Source organism: Coregonus clupeaformis, chromosome 1 (genome assembly GCF_020615455.1).
Source record: "Coregonus clupeaformis isolate EN_2021a chromosome 1, ASM2061545v1, whole genome shotgun sequence".
Lineage (NCBI taxonomy): Eukaryota > Metazoa > Chordata > Actinopteri > Salmoniformes > Salmonidae > Coregonus > Coregonus clupeaformis.
Window position 1 is genome coordinate 23089293 of NC_059192.1, and position 18862 is coordinate 23108154.

The following is an 18862-nucleotide window of genomic DNA, read 5'->3' on the forward strand; positions in this document are numbered from 1 at the left end:
CATTTTACAATTGCAATGCGCATCCATGAGTATCCACTTTCTGTAGCTCAGCTGGTAGAGCATGGTGCTTGTAACGCCAAGGTAGTGGGTTCGATCCCGGGACCACCCATACACAAAAATGTATGCACGCATGACTGTAAGTCGCTTTGGATAAAAGCGTCTGCTAAATGGCATATTATTATTATTATTATTATTATCTGAAGAGAGCCCCGAAACATTGTGTGCAGACATTTTATGCAATAAATGAAGTAGGTTCAATCTAGTAGTTCTGATCTTCTGATTGGTCCTGATGAGTTGGGCGAGGTCCCCTCCAGGCTACTGTCACTGTTGCATTGGCTCTGAGTCGGGTTCTCTGTCTTCAAATGTTCAGCCTAAGAGAGGGGATTTTTGTGTGTGTGTGTGTGTGTGTGTGTGTTTAACAGTGATGATGTGTGTGTGTGTGTGTTTGTGTGTGTGTGTGTCCTCAGAGCAAGAACTCGTGAGTTGGAAGAACTGAGAGGCCTATGGCGTGGGTGTTGTCCTTGGCCACCTGCTGACAAGGCTGACAAGATAGGACCCTTTTGTCCATTGTTATTGGATAGGAACAGAACTTATAACCAGCTCCTGACCTAAATAGATCTTAGCACAACATTTTACTCAACATATCATATTCCATATTCACTATAACAAATATATTTACTACGACATTAGCAAGAACCGCCACATCCTCAGCCGGCTAATCCAGTGTGTGAAGTTTTTGCGGAGTGTTTGAGTTAGCTTTGCGAGGCAAAGATGAAACTGAGGGCTCCACCAACCCTGGTAAGCCAACACTTTTGAGATCAGTCAATAAATGCTTCTGGTATTGACTTATATGCTGCCCCTGTCTTCATGTTGTTGCTGGACATATCTTTTTTTAAATGTGTGTAGGTCACCTAAATCATCAGAAAAATTGCCCCTCCTGAGAATTTTTTCAGGAGCCGCCACTGGGTGCCTGGACAATATGGTACAATGCAAATCACTGTATATGCATTACATATGGGCTTATAGAAGAAGAAGAAAACTATTCTAGGTGCTGCAGTAAAAGTATTGTAGGGAATACTCAGTGGTGTCATTTCATGGGGCACTGAACTCAGTGGTGTCATTTCATGGGGCACTGAATGGAGTGTTGCTGGCTTTTTACTCCACCCATTCCATTGGCCATAATGCGAATCACTGTATATGGAATACATTTTGGCTAATAGAGCAAAAACTATTCTAGGTGCCACTGTACAAGTATTGCAGGGAACACAATATATTATTATATTTCCTATACAGTGATTTGCATTGGAGGCATTTATTTGACCTTGGAACATGTTTTAAAACCCACATTTAATGCAAATGTCACTTAAATATGAGCAAATATGAATCACTGTTAATGTATCATGAATAAATACAGGTATTTCACACTTTTCTACTATTAGGAGGGGGACTTTTATTTGGAACGTTTCCAAATTCGGTGACCCGGAATAACTTTTTTAGTGCTGCTGATGAGACACTTGCCCAAAATGTATGCTGCTGTTTTCTTCTGAACACAAAACAATCTCTTGGATAATGTCACACATCGGCGATAACGAGCTAGAACAGCTGGAATACCTCTCGTTGGTATCCAAGGTGTGCACAGAACTCGACAACCATTTGGGGATAAGCGATAAAGATCTAGGTATGTAAAACTGAAAGTGAACTTTCAATATAATATTTGTTAGTTGGCAATGCAATGGCTAACAGCTAGCGACGCGTTAGCTAGCAACTCGAGATCATCTGTCCAGTCAGGTTGTTATCTGCCCGAGTAAACCATTTAGCTATTAAACTAGCTAATGATTTCACCAACGTAGCTAAGTTAGGTAACTAACTAGTAAACCGTGGAGTTGAGTTTAGTCAGCGAACGTTACTAACAACGATGCCAACTTTATCGCTGCCCCTAGTTGACGTGTTAGTCATTTTAGCGAGCAAATCAAACCTACACTCAAAATGTTTAGGACTAGCTAACGTTACTTGGCTAATAAGATACATCCAGAATTAGCTAATGTAGTGGTTTTCTTTGCTGTTTTACAGCCGAGTTTGTCATCAGCCTTGCTGAAAAGCAACCAACATTTGATGGCTTCAAATCACTTCTGCTGAAAAATGGAGCGGAATTCACAGTAAGTACAGACTTCCTACTGTCTACTGCTATCTACTGTAGCTATCTAGATCAGGGGTCTCCGACCTTTTCTAGAATGAGAGCTACTTTTTAAAAATGAAACATGTAGCGAGCTACTAATTTTTTAAAATCTTGCTTTCAAATAGGCACATTCTCATTTCCCCTGCAACTCTTCCCCGGGTCCTTAGTGTACAAGATAAATGAGTGCGGTATGTTTCCTGGTAATATACCTGGTAAAATAATGGGTAATAAACAACTAAGGGGGGCTCTGTAAAATCTGTGATTCCCCCCCTCAAAAGTACAATTGTTCGTAGAGAAACAACAAAATTGGATGTTCTGAGTCCATGTCAATGGTTAAATAATGTTTTAGGTCTGATTTTTGTGTATAATTCCCCTTTAATTGAGCATCTGGCCATTTAATTGTGCATCTAGCGAGTGAGGAATGTGCCATCTAATGTGCAGGTCTAGCAGGTTCTGTACAGCTGCTGCTAATTTCATGGCAAAGTTTGCAAATAACAAGTAATAGATACAAACGATATACTTACTCATGATATACAAGCATTTCGCTACACCCGCAATAACATCTGCTAAACACGTGTATGTGACAAATAAAATTTGATTTGATATACTTCTGCCATACAAATTATACATCTGCCAGGTAGGCCTACTTTGCAGTTAACATTTAATTGAGAAGGCTTTGGGGAAAGTATTTCTGTCAACCCACATCAACTGGCTACACATGGAGTGATAGACAAATGCACGCACCACACAGACAGACGGGCAATATTGCTGAATATTAATTGGTAGATATTGTGTTAGATTTGGCTTTTTAAGCCAATAGTGGCTAACCAGGGGTGGGATAATGTCAATGTTGCGTTGATTAGATAGTAGCTGGGAGCTTGCTGTGTCTGATCCTTGTGAGATTTGTTTATGACAGTTTGCGGTGGAACACGTGAAAATTGCATCAGAATTGTTTGGCGAGCTACTCATAGGTGGGCTGGGAGCTTCTGGTAGCTCGCGATGGACCTGTTGGAGACCCATGATCTAGATGTTTATGGATTTGATATGAAGACATAACATTTATTTTCCATCTTTCAGGATTCACTCGTCGGCAATTTGCTCAGACTTATTCAAACGATGCGGCCTCCACCAAAGGCATCTACAAGCAAAGGTATGTGAGCTATATTCCACCTATATCCTCTAATAATTTATAGTGATGTGTGCTTTTCACTTACTTAGTGCAAATTGTAAAGGTATGGGCACTGAGTGTACAAAACATTAAGAGCACCTTCCTAATATTGAGTTGCACCTCACCCTCAGAACAGCCTCAATTCATCAGGGTGTGGACTCTACAAGGTGTCAAGCATCCCATAGGGATGCTGGCCCATGTTGACTCCAATGCTTCCCACAGTTGTCGCGTTGGCTAGATGTCCTTTGGGTGGTGGACCATTCTTGATATACACAGGAAACTGTTTTGTGTGAAAAAACCCAGCAGCGTTGTAGTTCTTGACACAAACCGGTGCACCTGGCAACTACTACCATACCCTGTTAAAATGCACTTAAATCTTTTGTCTTGCCCATTCACCCTCTGAATGGCACACATACACAATCCATGTCTCAATTGTCTCAAGGCTTAAAATTCCATCTTTAACCTGTCTCCTCCCCTTCATCTACCCTGATTTGAAGTGGATTTAACAAGTGACATCAATAAGGGATCATAGCTTTCACCTGGATTCACCTGGTCAGTCTATGTCATGGAAAGAGCAGGTGTTCTTAATGATTTGTACACTCAGTGTATATGCTATTGTTACAATGTTGTAGACTTGATGATATGCTGAGTTGCTGATCCTTTACTCTGTGATTTTAGCCTTTGAGCCTGTGGTCAAGCAGAAGAGTGACAAGGACAAACTGAAGGAATTGTTTCCTGCATTATGCAGGCCAGACGATCCTGCTCCCAAGGTACATTTGATGTTGCTGTTATGACCTAGTTAAATCGCAGGTGAAATATATTGTATTGGCTATACTTTGTGGTTGACTTTGACCTGCTGACATTTGGCCTACCATTTCCTGACCCCCCCAGGACATATTGGATGAAGACGATGTGAAGATCGCCAACGCCGCCATGAAAGAGTTGGAGATGTTCATGCCGAGTGTGAGCAGATCAGACTCAAAGAGCAAGAGCAGGTAAAGACATTTCACCAATTCAACTCTTATTAGCTTCAAGTGCACATTTTGCTCAGTTGTTACATAGGTTGTAGCTCTTTCTTATGTTACCTGTTTGTATTTCTCAGGTCGGACAAAAAGAGGCGGCACAGCAGAAGTCGGAGCCGAAGCCGAAGCAGAGACCGGGACAGGAGGCGGCGTCACCGTTCTCGGTCCCGCTCACGCTCTAGATCTCGCTCTAGGGACCGTGACCGTCAGAGAAACCGAGACCGTGAGAGGGACCGCGACCGTGGTAAGAAACGTGCGTCTCGCTGGAGTGAGCGCAGTCGCACCCCCAGCCCCCACAGAGACAAGGACACAAAGGAAGGCTCTGACCGGTGGAAGGACAAACACGTGGACCGCCCTCCACCAGAGGAGCCTACTGTGGGGGACATCTTCAATGGCAAAATCACCAGCATCATGCAGTTTGGCTGCTTCGTGCAACTGGAAGGGCTGAGGTCAGTAAAGTAGTTGGGTTAATGCTATGTCAAAGGTCATTAGTTCAATAGCAATTACCCTAGTTTGTGTTTGAACTTGGTTCACTTTTGAGTGGCCAATGTTGAAAGCCTTATTTGTTTTGGATTGTAGGAAACGCTGGGAGGGCTTGGTCCACATCTCCGAGCTACGCAGAGAGGGACGCGTTGCCAATGTGGCTGACGTGGTCCAGAAAGGTCAAAGGGTCAAGATCAAGGTGCTGTCCTTCACTGGCTCCAAGACCAGCCTCAGCATGAAGGTGAGACGGCAACACAGAGCGGGAATGAAGTCAAAGCCTACTGTCCTTTGAGTGTGTTCTACTATATAGAGCCAATATGATTGTATAGAGAGTGACATGGTTTCATCTCATCTCTCAACAAGCTCTGCTAATCATGTGGGCAAAACAAACAGGAATTTGAAACTTTTGGAAAGCACTATGAAAGACTTCTGAATGATTAATGAAACACTTCATTTGTTCTTCCCTTGGTTGCCAGGATGTAGACCAGGAAACAGGGGAGGACCTGAACCCCAACAGGAGGAGGAACCAGGGCCCTGATGGTGAGGAGGAGAAAGTCATGAGAAACCCCGACCGCCCAACCAACCTCAACCTGGGCCACGCCCCTGAGTTGGAGGACGACACACTGGAGCGCAAGAGGCTCACCAAGATATCAGACCCCGAAAAGTGGGAGATTAAACAGGTATGTGTATCAAGACATCTTGGCTGTTATTAATGTGATCTTCATCTAATCATGCTCTTTTCTATCTGCCCTCAGATGATTGCTGCTAATGTTCTTTCTAAAGAGGAGTTCCCTGACTTTGACGAGGAGACCGGTATCCTCCCCAAAGTGGATGACGAAGAAGGTAAAAGATGACTTTTGTTATTGTGTATAGAAAAACACTGTTGGCTGAGATTCACATCAATGCATTGGATGCTGATTTGCCGCATGTCTGTCTTTCAGATGAGGACCTGGAGATTGAGCTGGTGGAGGAGGAGCCTCCGTTCCTGAGAGGACACACTAAACAGAGTATGGACATGAGCCCTGTCAAGATTGTCAAGGTATGTTCCTGTGTCCTCTTGACCATCCTACTTTTTAAGGTAATTTTGTTTGACTGATTTCATCCTTTTTAGGAGTGTGAACAAATGCATCTCTCTCTGTTTCCCTCTGTCAGAATCCAGACGGCTCGCTGTCCCAGGCGGCCATGATGCAGAGTGCTTTGGCTAAGGAGAGGAGGGAGGTGAAGCAGTGTCAGCGAGAGGCCGAGATGGACTCCATCCCCATGGGCCTGAACAAACACTGGGTAGACCCCCTGCCTGACGGTAAGTCAGTGTGGAAGCATACAGTAATCCAAAACACAGTCCGGTCTGAGCCACCGCCGCCTACGTCAGACTTCCTCCAGTGTAGCAGCAGTAGCCCTCAGGGTTAGCAGGGCTGGAGATGGTTGTCTAGTTTCCTTTAGCATCCTAACAGGCTGGATAGAGTGGCCTGCTGTAGTGTGCTGGGTCCTACATGATCCAGGGTGGTAGGGGAGGTTGTGTGGGTGGAAGGTAGCTGCCAGGGCCCTAGACTGGTCATCTGAAGGGATGGATGTTAAAGTGAATGTCCAGTGTTTCCAGATTTCTATGAAATGACGCATAATGACTTACAATTTGATTGAAATAGTTTTCCCTCAATTTTTGAAACAGTCTGTTTGAGATACAAGTTCGAGGTGGGGTTTTTCAAGTGTTTCTTTTTCCTCCAATGTATGCTTTGTCCACAAATACAAGTATAGGAGGAGTCAACAACATTATGTGGGTATGAGGTAACAGAATATTATCTTTTAAAAGTTAGATTTTCATGCCAGTTCATCTCAATTGAACACACTTTCCTTTTACACAGTTGATGGGAGACAGATTGCAGCCAACATGAGAGGCATTGGCATGATGCCAACTGACATCCCGGAGTGGAAGAAGCATGCCTTTGGGGGCAACAAGGCTTCTTATGGCAAGAAGACGGCGATGTCAATCCTGGAGCAGAGAGAGAGCCTACCCATCTACAAGCTCAAAGAGCAGCTCATACAGGTTTGTGCAACAGTTAGCATATGTTACCTCGCTAGTTATTTTTACGTCAACATCAACCATTTTTAATAATTCATGACATCTGATTTTGCTCACATCTGTACTCCACTATTACAGGCTGTCCACGATAACCAGATCCTGATTGTTATTGGAGAGACTGGCTCTGGGAAAACCACCCAGATTACCCAGTACCTGGCCGAGGCAGGCTACACCACTCGGGGGAAGATTGGCTGCACTCAGCCACGTCGTGTGGCTGCCATGTCCGTGGCCAAGAGAGTCTCTGAAGAGTACGGTTGCTGTCTGGGCCAGGAGGTGAGTGATCGCTCCATACTGCATATATCTTAACACACGTGACCATGAGGTGATGTCTAACACATCTGATCGCAGAACAATGCTGATTGTAGTGATCTCTAACTTCTGTCTTCATTTTCCCGCTCCAGGTTGGATACACCATTCGTTTTGAGGACTGCACCAGCCCTGAGACGGTGATTAAGTACATGACAGACGGTATGTTGCTGAGAGAGTGTCTGATAGATCCAGACCTTGGCCAGTACGCCATCATCATGTTGGATGAGGCCCACGAGAGGACCATTCATACTGACGTACTCTTCGGTCTGCTCAAGAAGGTATACCAGGGTCTCGTTTCCCCTTGACTTGAGGATCTAAACATCACTATAATGTCAAGGAGACACAAACACTTCTCCTCCTCCTTCTTTCAGACGGTGCAGAAACGCACGGACATGAAGCTCATTGTGACTTCGGCCACACTTGATGCCGTCAAGTTTTCTCAGTACTTCTATGAAGCACCCATCTTCACCATCCCAGGACGTACCTATCCAGTGGAGGTGCTCTACACCAAAGAGCCTGAGACAGACTACCTGGACGCCAGTCTCATCACCGTCATGCAGATCCACCTGACTGAGCCCCCAGGTACAGTTTTAACAAAGTTTATATCCAGTCTATAGTCAAACTGTAATTCAAAGTAATTGACCTAAATCATTGCATGGAATGAAAATCCATTGCTCTAAAATGTCCGGTTGAGATTCAACCTTGATTGTCAAGAGATATCAACCTTATCTTTGTCCTCTCTCGCTCCTTCTTTGCAGGTGATGTCCTGGTGTTTCTGACGGGTCAGGAGGAGATTGACACAGCTTGTGAGATCTTGTATGAACGGATGAAGTCACTGGGACCTGAAGTGCCTGAACTCATCATTCTACCGGTCTACTCTGCCCTGCCTAGCGAGATGCAGACCCGTATCTTTGACCCTGCTCCTCCTGGCAGCAGAAAGGTCGTCATTGCCACTAACATTGCTGAGACGTCTCTGACCATCGACGGTATCTACTATGTGGTGGACCCAGGCTTTGTGAAGCAAAAGGTGTACAACTCCAAGACTGGTATCGACCAGCTGGTGGTGACCCCCATCTCACAGGTAGGCTGGTTAATCACTCAATTAATATTCTAAATTGTACCCACATTGGAACCCCTCGGTCTGTCTAAATCCCTTTGCATACCTTGCAATTAGGATTTGGTATGCTAAGGGCTTCAATGTAACCTCTGTTAGGCACAAGCCAAGCAGCGGGCTGGAAGAGCTGGAAGAACAGGTCCAGGGAAGACCTACAGGCTGTACACCGAGAGAGCCTACAGAGACGAGATGCTCACCACCAACGTGCCCGAGATCCAGAGAACTAACTTAGCCAGCACTGTGCTGTCTCTCAAGGTATGCCCACAGTAACAAAAGTGGCAAAACCTTCACTGTGCACGCATCTGTCATATATATATATGTCTGCGCAGACCTACTCATCCGGTGTCATCCCGTCACTTTCCCTTTCTCCTTACTTCCTTCAGGCCATGGGCATCAATGACCTGCTGTCGTTTGACTTCATGGACGCTCCTCCCATGGAGACGCTGATCACAGCTATGGAGCAGCTCTACACTCTAGGGTCTCTGGACGATGAAGGGTTGCTCACTCGACTTGGACGCAGGGTAAGATGGAGTTAAGAGCATGAAAAGGAAACGATTGTTAGGAAACGTGAAAGTGAGGATTCATGAATCCTTTGAATCTCTCTCTGTCAGATGGCGGAGTTCCCTCTGGAGCCCATGCTGTGTAAGATGCTGATCATGTCCGTCCACCTGGGCTGCAGTGAGGAGATGCTCACCATCGTCTCCATGCTGTCTGTGCAGAACGTCTTCTACAGGCCCAAGGTACAGCAAATCACAGGACTCATTAACACTGAAATAGGGTTCTATCACTCCTCTGGGAATCCTGATTAGATTTTGTTTTCTTTGCAGCACAGGTTAATGTTGTGTTGAGGTTTACCGTTATGGGTGGAGACCTCAATGATGCAGTTCTATGGTGTGCCATTGTTTATCATTTGGTGGCTAACAGTCCTTTAATTCTCTGTCTCAGGACAAGCAGGCCCTGGCTGACCAGAAGAAGGCCAAGTTCCACCAGGCCGAAGGAGACCACCTTACCCTGCTGGCTGTCTATAACTCCTGGAAGAACAACAAGTTCTCCAACCCCTGGTGCTATGAGAACTTCATCCAGGCCCGCTCCTTGCGCAGAGCCCAGGACATCCGCAAACAGATGTTGGGTATCATGGACAGGTAGGACCTACTATCCATTTGACAATGGAGTTAATTGTATATCTGGCAAAGACACCTCACTTACATGACATCTTCTCACACAAATCCAAACACTTTGACCTGTTTTCAGACATAAACTGGACGTGGTGACTTGCGGAAAGGCCACAGTGCGTGTACAGAAGGCCATCTGCAGTGGTTTCTTCCGGAACGCAGCCAAAAAGGATCCCCAGGAAGGCTACCGTACCCTTATTGACCAGCAGGTGGTGTACATCCACCCCTCCAGTGCCCTGTTCAACCGCCAGCCTGAGTGGTGAGTCAACACTCTTTTCTGATAACCATGGGGACTGAAGGATTAGTCACTAGTTTACATTGAATGTCAACTGTTACTGAGCCATCTTGGACATCCTTGTCCTCTTGCCCCACAGGGTGGTGTACCATGAGCTGGTGCTGACCACGAAGGAGTACATGCGGGAGGTGACCACCATTGACCCACGCTGGCTGGTAGAGTTCTCGCCGGCCTTCTTCAAAGTGTCCGACCCCACACGCCTCAGCAAACAGAAGAAGCAGCAGCGCCTCGAGCCCCTCTATAACCGCTACGAAGAGCCCAACGCATGGAGAATCTCCCGCGCCTTCCGTCGGCGCTAGAATTTCTATCGTGTATCTCCACACACAGTCCTGTATCAGCTGGTTGAGAAATACCGTGGAGAGACATTGTGCCTGAGCCAACAGGCCTCGCTAGCTGTTAGCTGTAACATGTTATTGATCAAGCATTGTCTGCTTCTTTTGGACATGTGTAAATTATGTGTTTTATGTCTGCTCAGCTGTTTTTATTAAACTGCTGTCATTTTGATCTGAGGTAGCGGTAGGCCTAATTCTCTCTCTTGATCTGTATAGAAGACGACTAGCAAAGTGAGGCGGTTGAGGGGCCAGGTCATTGCTTCCCTGTCCTTACAGACTTATTTGGGTAATGTGAATCAATGTCTCATCCCCTGAGGAGAATCAATCTTCTGTCTGAGCATCAAGGACAGCGAAACTGTTTTATTTGTTTGTTTTACTTGAATGTCACATCTGACCTGTGGTGAAAACTTCAGAAAATGACAAATTGAATAGGAACGGTACTGGGCAGTAATTTGAAAAGTCAGTGAATGTCTTTGTCTCAGAGCACTGTGCTCCTAAAACAGAGGTTATTTTTTATAGCAGGCTATCTTTTATAAAACGAAGGGAAATGGATGGGACTATGTACTTGGGCATTGTCTTTGTTTAGCATTGAGTGATTGCTTTACTGTACTTTACTGTGCTATTGTAATCCTAACACTTTCTGCACTCATTAAATATTGTATTGCTCTCTTACTTTGTTGTCAATGTTTAATTTAGAACATTTTATTGGCAGCCACACTGGTGTAGGGTAAAATGGTCATATTGACAATGATTTTAGCCCCACCTGGTGACACAAAGTATTACACACAGAACCCGGAAGTGTGATCTAAGTTTAAAGTTCATTATGTAACGCGCTTGTTACCAATGGGCGCGTTCTTCTGCCCAGGTGTTGCTGACACATGCCCGATCTTACAATGCCTGGATAGGTATTTTACGTATCAGCTAACCACATGTTTTATAGCAATCCGGTGCCTGACGGCATAGTCGATGACGTGGCACGTGACCATTGGTTGATACATGCACCATCAGAGAAGGGGAACGCGACCAAAGCCAGCGTTTTCTGAAAACAAAACAAATGCTGTAGAGCAGTGGTGTCAAACTCATTCCATGGAGGGCCTAGTGCAGGGTTCTTCAATTCCGGTCCTGGAGGGCCGAGACACCTCTGTTTTTCATAATCTCCTTCTAATCAGGGGCTAATTCAGACCTGGGACACCAGGTGAGTGCAATTAACTACCAGGTAGAAATAAGAAACAGAAGTGTTTTGGCCCTCCAGGACCGGAATTGAAGAACCCTGGCCTAGTGTCTGCAGCTTTTTGCTTTCAATTAAGCCCTAGACAACCAGATGTGGGGAGTTCCTTACTAATTAGTGACCTTAATTCATCAATCAAGTACAAGGGAGGAGCAAAAACCTGCAGACACTTTGCCCTCCGTGGAATGAGTTTGACACCTGTGCCATAGAAAATGGCAGACTTCTGAGTGGAGGAGCTTAAGGGCCCAGTGCATTCAAAAACGTGATTTTGCTGTGTTTTATATTTCCACACCATGAGGTTGGAATAAGATTGTGAAAATGATAATGCCCATTTAGTGTAAGAGCTGTTTGAAACGACTGCCTGAAATGTCAGCCTGTTTTGGTGGGATGGAGTTTCGGCCTGCCTGGTGACATCACCAGGTGGTAAATTAGTTAACAGACCAATAAGAACGAGAGTTCCAAACCTCTCTGCCATTAACAGCTATTTTTCAATTTCCCCCTCCCTGCTCAGACCACTCCCAGACAGTACTAGCAAAATTATTTATTGAGAAATTGCTCTTTGTTAAGAAGCTCATTTGAATTTAAAACAATCACAGTAAGGTACTTAAAGGGATAGTTCACACAAATACAAAATTACATATTGGTTTGCTTGCCCTGTAGGCAGTCTATGGACAAGGTATGACAGCAATCCATACTTTTGTTTAGTTTCCCTGGCACTGTTTCCAAATGCTAACATTTTAACATTGTGGGGACAAATGCCATTCATGTCATGGTAGCGATATTAGCATTTTTCGCGCATCAACTTTGTTGAGCTTCGCAATCAGGATGATTTGGACATGTTTTAGTTTCCTCTGCACCACCCTAGTTTCACCCTACCTTTTAGGCCTAACTGTTTTCTTCCTGTTTCGTAGTGTGAACAAATACATCTCTCTCGGTTTCCCTCTGTCAGAATCCAGACGGCTCGCTGTCCCAGGCAGCCATGATGCAGAGTGCTTAGGCTAAGGAGAGGAGGGAGGTAAAGCAGGCTCAGCAAATGGTTGAGATGGATGCATACCTGTTGACCTCAACAAGCAAGGGCCTATACCACACACAAACATTGCATTAAAGATGTAGACATACAGTATGCTTTCCCAAAATGTGATTCTTTCTGCCCTCAATAGTAAAACAAAGTCCAGTCTGATAGTTTCCACTAGTTGCCACAGCCACAGAGTTTCCTTACTTTCTTTTATTTTAGGGTTAGGCATAACGTTAGCAGTGTGGTTAAGGTTAGAGTTAGGTTTAAAATCTAATTGTAAGAAGCTCAATTGTAGAAATTGGGTTTTATGACTTTGTCGCTGTGGTAAATAGTGACGAACCAGTCTGAGCCACCGCCGTCTACGTCAGACTTCCTCCAGTGTAGCAGCAGTAGTCCTCAGGGTTAGCAGGGCTGGAGATGGTTATCTGGTTTCCTTTAGCATCCTAACAGGCCGGATAGAGTGGCCCGCTCTAGTGTGCTGTGTCCTACATGGCCCAGGGTGGTAGGGGAGGTTGTGAGGGTGGAAGGTTCCTGCCAGTAGAACAGTCATCTGAAGGGGTGGAGATTAAATATCATGCCAGTTCATCTCAATTAAACACACTTCCCTCTTACACAATTGATGGAAGGCAGATTGCAGCCAACATGAGAGTCATTGGCATGATGCCAGACGGCTTCCCGGAGTGGAAGAAGCATGCCTTTGGCGGCAACCAGGCCTCTTATGGCAAGAAGACAGAGCTTTTCATCCTGGAGCAGAGAGAGAGCCTGCACATTTACAAGCTAAAGGAGAAGTTCATACAAGTCAATAATAGTCATTGCCCTATAGGGAGAAATAAAGTTATTGTCAGACATTGCTTTATTTGTAATGTTACCTGACTTCAATAATACTTCAACAGATTCAATGATACATGAACTTTGGTCACCTCTCTTTTCCATTATTACAGGCTGTCCACGATATTCAGATCCTGATTGTGGTTGGAGAGAGTGGCTCTGGGAAAACCACCCAGATAACCCAGTACCTGGCTGAGATGGGCTACACCACTCAGGGGAAGATCGGCTGCACTCAGCCCAGTCTTGTGGCAGCCATGTCCGTGGCCAAGAGAGCCTCTCAAAAGTATGGTTGCTGTCTGGGCCAGGAGTTGGATGAGAAGTTTTACCTTGGTATACCTTTTTGATTTGCTTTTAGTCATTGACTTCGTTTATGAGGGACCTCTCACCTCTCAATTATTTTCCACAGCAGGTGGACTACACCATTCGTTCTGCACCAGCCCTGAGACGGTAATCAAGTAAGTACATGACACATGGTCTCCTTCCTGAGCGGTATGACGGCTGCGTGGTCCCATGGTGTTTATACTTGCGTACTATTGTTTGTACAGATGAATGTGGTACCTTCAGGCATTTGGAAATTGCTCCCAAGTATGAACCAGACTTGTGGAGGTCTACAATGTATTTTCTGAGGTCTTGGCTGATTTCTTTTGATTTTCCCATGATGTCAAGCAAAGAGGCACTGAGTTTGAAGGTAGGCCTTGAAATACATCCACAGGTACACCTCCAATTGACTCAAATGATGTCAATTAGCCTATCAGATGCTTCTAAAGCCATGACATCATTTTCTAGAATTTTCCAAGCTGTTTAAAGGCACAATCAACTAGTGTATGTAAACTTCTGACCCACTGGAATTGTGATACAGTGAATTATAAGTGTCTGTAAACAATTGTTGGAAAAATTACTTGTGTCATGCACAAAGTAGATGTCCTAACCAACTTGCCAAAACTATAGTTTGTTAACAAGAAATGTGTGGAGTGGTTGAAAAACAAGTTTTAATGACTCCAACCTATGTGTATGTAAACTTCCGACTTCAACTGTACATCCACAATATCTACACTTCAGCTCCTGCGTTAAGATGCAAATCCTCGATTGCTATCCCTATCTTTCTAAGGCCCAAGCTAAGCAGCAGTCTGGTAAAGCTGGAAGAACTAGCCCTGGGAAATGCTACCGGCTATTTACAGAGAGAGCATACAGAGACGAGGTGCTCACCAGCAATGTGCCTGAGATCCAGATAACTAACCTGTCCAGCACCATGCTGTCTCTCAAGGTACCTAACACAGACAGACACTAACTGACATGTCCTAACACATACAGACACTAACTGGCATGTCCTAACACATACATACACTAACTGACATGTCCTAACACATACAGACACTAACTGGCATGTCCTAACACATACAGACACTAACTGGCATGTCCTAACACATACAGACACTAACTAACATGTCCTAACACATACAGACACTAACTGACATGTCCTAACACATACAGACACTAACTGGCATGTCCTAACGCAGACAGACACTAACTAACATATCCTAACACATACAGACGCTAACTGACATGTCCTAACACATACAGACACTAACTGACATGTCCTAACACAGACAGACACTAACTGACATGTCCTAAAAGTTACTGACTATAGGCCCTCATTAACACTGCAAAACCACAGAGTACCCTGCATCAGTACAGGTTTATTTGCTCAGACCTGTTCTTCCAATGCCATCCACTCACTTTCCTCTCTCCTTACTTCCTTAAGGCCATGGGCATCAATGACCTGCTATCGTTTGAGTTCATGGACGCTCCTCCCATGGAGACAGTTATCACAGCCATGGAGATGCTCTACACTTTAGGGGCTCTGGATTGACAAAGGGTTACTCACTCACCTTGGACTCAGGGTAAAATGGAGTATGGAACAACAAGCTATCTTACAATTGGTCAGTGAATTGTCTGAGTTCAAATTGACTTGACCCCAACCATAATATTTTTGTGATTACATGTTATACACTCTTCCCCACTTCTCTCCCTCTGTCTGTCTCTTTGTTTGTATCAGATGGCCCGAGTTCCCTCTGGTGCCCATGCTGTGTAAGATGCTGATCATGTCCGTCCACCCGGCCTGCAGTGAGGAGATGCTCAGCATTGTGTCCATGCTGCCTGTGCAGAACATCTTCTACAGGCCCAAGGCACCACAGATCATAGGTCCATAAATACTGTGTAACCATGGCTATTACATTTTTACATTTTACATTTTAGTTAATTAGCAGACGCTCTTATCCAGAGCGACTTACAGTTAGTGAGTTCATATATTTTTTTCATACTATTAGTAATGTCCTCCAGGCCAGTGAGTGGTGTAAAAAAGGTTAAAATATATAACCTTCTGGAGCTTTACAATGGTAGAAGCTATTCAAATTAGAATCAATTTCTCTGCTGTGTCTGCAAATACTGTTTGGTCATAAAACATTGACGTCAACATCATGTTCAATGTTTTTAGCTTTCGAGCTAGCTAGCTATCAAAATTACCTGAACTTCAGCCCCACATTCTGCTAGTTTTGGCTGCTAAGAAATGTATTGATACATTACTTAGATTGCCAGATGTCTCTCAAATTGGTTTCAGATGTGCACATCTCAACTTTGTTATACAGCACACATATTAGCTAATCTCTACAGACGTTAGGGAGCTAGCTAGCAGAAGACAAGCTAGCATCAAAGGAAATTTTAACTCACTGCAGTTTCTGACTAAATTCGTTGGACAAAACTGTTCTTGCTTGTCTCGTTGGCTAACAAAATATAATATTACCACTTGTAGACATAGCTAGTAGGTTTACTAGCTTACAAAAATTCTAATCGTTTTCTAAATTGAAATGTCCGCACATGTGCCCTCTGTAGAATTTGGATACCCGTGTGTACACCTTTACGCGCAAAGGCTCGAGCCGTTGTGCACATGTGCCCTCTGTAGGATTTGGATACCCGTGTGCAGGGCAGGTTACTTTGGGTTTACTACCAGAATCAACTGCTGTCGCAGCTATCACATTTGTTGATGGTGGTGGACTATTGTTGACTTACTTCCCTAACTTGTCATATGTTGGTGGAAACCTCAGACCATAATGAGACAGTTGATGGCTTGATGTTGATCAGTTGATGGCCAGTCATAGCTTTTGCCATTTTATTCTGTGCCTCCCCAGGACAAGCAGCAGGTGGCTGACCAGAAGAAGGCCAAGTTCCACCAGGCCGAGGGAGCCCACCTTGCCCTGCTGGCTGTCTATAACTCCTGGATGGAAGAACAAGATCACCGACCATTGGTGCTTTGAGAACTTTATCCAGGCCCGCTCCTTGCGCAGAGCACAGCATTTACGCAAAAAGATGCTGGGCATCATGGACAACTAGGACACTCATCATAAGCATTTCTAATTCATTCTATATCCGGTAATGTTCTCAACTGGTAGCATTACTTGTGCGTTGTATTAATCCTGTGACTCAAATTTTTTATTTACTTTTACCCCTTTTTCGTGATATCCAATTGGTAGTTACAGTCTTGTCCCATCGTGGCAACTCCCGTATGGACTCGGGAGAGGCGAAGGTCGAGAGCCATGCGTCCTCCAAAACACGACCCTGCCAAGCCGCACTGCTTCTTGACACAATGCTCGCTTAACCCGGAAGCCAGCCACACCAATGTGTCGGACGAAACACTGTACAACTGGCAACCGAAGTCAGCTTGCAGGCGCCCGGCCTCCCATAAGGAGTCGCTAGATCGCGATGGGACAAGGACATCCCAGCTGGCCAAACCCTCCCCTAACCCGGACGATGTTGGGCCAATTGTGCGCCGCCTCATGGGTCTCCCGGTCACAGCCGGCTGTTACACAGCCTGGGATCGAACCCGGGTCTGTAGTGATGCCTCAAGCACTGCGATGCAGTGCATTAGACCGCTGCGCCACTCGGGAGGCCCAAAAGACACAATCTCTGTGGCCTAAATTTAACCGCATCTACTTCCCATTTATGGATTTCATAGAAAATCTATATGCCTACTTGTATCAATATTTTGGACATAGGGTGAATTATTGGAGTGTTACTTTGACCTGTTTTCAGGCATAAACTGGACATGGTGCCTCGTGGAAAGGCCACAGTGTGCATACAAAAGGTCATCTGCAGTGGTTTCTTCCAGAACCCAGCCAAAGAGGATCCCTAGGAAGGCTATCGTACCCTCATTGACCAGCAGGTAGTGTATGTTCACCCCTCCAGTTCTCTGTTCAACCGCCAGCCTGAGTTGTGAGTCTATAACCATGGGGGCTATAAGCATAGTCACGAGCCACTGTCATCAATTGTTACTGGGGCTAGTAAAAAAAAAAACGTTTTGACATCTTTGCCTCTATGTAGTAGAATCCTTGTATATACCATACATGTCTTGAAAGGCACGAGTGTTCCGTGTTGGACACCCATTTTTGGAAGTAAAGAGTATAAGTGTGTAGATTGTGCTACTTTTTAATATGTATAATCAGGGAATAAAGCTCCAGAAAGATTAAAAACATACTCTTCTATACCCTAATTTCCCCCACTCACCTTATCACCAGGTTGGTAAATGAGTTGGTGCTGACTATGAAGGAGTACATGCGGGAGGTGAACACCATTGACCCACGCTGGCTGTTGGAGGCCATCTTCAAAGTGTCCGACCCCACGCGCCTCAGCAAACAGAAGAAGCAGCAGCTCCTCAGCAAACAGAAGAAGCAGCAGCTCCTCAGCAAACAGAAGAAGCAGCAGCTCCTCAAGCCCCTCTATAACCGCTACGAAGAGCATATAGAGAATCTCCCGCACCTTTCGCAGGAAGTAGATGTGTATCCCTTTGCCCTTACACGCAGGTTCAGACCACAGCAAGAGAGAGAAGGAGACCGTCATTAACTGGTTGATAAATACCAGGCCATGGTTCCTCTCTGTGTTCCTACAGAGTCATTTGTTTTCATGGTTCAATGTCAGTTAACTTACCCCCCTCAGACAGAAATCAAAACTGATATGACCCAAAAGCTAGTTTTACTTAAGATGTCCAATGTATAAATTACCTCAAAACTGAACCTCAAGGATTCCCTTAAAGAAAATAACTATTAAGTGAATAGGAAGGAGACTGCGCAGTAATCTGATCAGCCCGTGGAAGTCTGTCTGTTTTTGAGGACACAATGCTCAAAGTTCGATTAGTCTAGTGATCTCATGTAAATAGTTTATATCAAGGGAAATGGATGGGACTTTGATTGTAGGTCAGCAATTGCCAGATCTGTCGTTTCATTAAGATGACGGAAATGTAATCAGACTGAAATTATGAGTGATTCCTTTAACCAGTGAAATTCTAGCTTTTTCTAAATGACATAAGCCTCATAAAATATTGGATGGTCTCATGTCTGTTGTTTTTTTGTTGTTGCTGTTATGTTATAATTAAACTGTCATGATCCGGCAATTATAGAAATGGAAAGTATAGAACAGACCAGTTACTGGTTTGAGTCCCCGAGCCGACTAGGTGAAAAATCTTTCGATGTGCCCTTGAGCAAGGCACGTAACCCTAATTCTCCCTCCATATTTATTCATCTGGCAAATAAACACGCCCCTTTTAAACAATTCAGAGTCAAAGATAGATCTAACCCTTGGTTTTCTTCTGAGCTA

The 18862-nt window shown here is 44.7% G+C and overlaps 1 protein-coding gene and 1 pseudogene across 1 annotated transcript; both read left to right on the forward strand.

Moving 5' to 3' along the window:
* The first annotated feature begins 1508 nt into the window (after window positions 1-1508).
* LOC121547628 (ATP-dependent RNA helicase DHX8-like) lies at window positions 1509-10820 on the forward strand. The gene is made up of 22 exons (XM_041859022.1): window positions 1509-1678; window positions 2071-2156; window positions 3254-3326; window positions 4023-4114; window positions 4236-4339; window positions 4447-4815; window positions 4946-5090; window positions 5326-5529; window positions 5605-5692; window positions 5791-5888; window positions 6002-6149; window positions 6709-6890; window positions 7005-7199; window positions 7328-7513; window positions 7607-7817; window positions 7994-8316; window positions 8449-8604; window positions 8733-8870; window positions 8961-9089; window positions 9295-9491; window positions 9601-9780; window positions 9896-10820. Exons 1-22 carry the CDS (start codon window positions 1528-1530, stop codon window positions 10113-10115), a joined length of 3675 nt encoding a protein of 1224 aa, XP_041714956.1. The 5' UTR covers window positions 1509-1527; the 3' UTR covers window positions 10116-10820.
* Window positions 10821-12880: 2060 nt separating this feature from the next.
* LOC121581579 lies at window positions 12881-18044 on the forward strand (annotated as a pseudogene).
* The last annotated feature ends 818 nt before the right edge of the window (window positions 18045-18862 follow it).

Bases quoted from the DNA above. Each gene is read 5' to 3' on its own strand.
- LOC121547628 (XM_041859022.1), top strand. From the start codon at position 1,528: ATGCTGCTGTTTTCTTCTGAACACAAAACAATCTCTTGGATAATGTCA. The intron at 5,530-5,604 runs GTATGTGTATCA...ATCTGCCCTCAG, and splicing joins AAAAGTGGGAGATTAAACAG to ATGATTGCTGCTAATGTTCT. The intron at 8,871-8,960 runs GTAAGATGGAGT...TCTCTCTGTCAG, and splicing joins TCACTCGACTTGGACGCAGG to ATGGCGGAGTTCCCTCTGGA.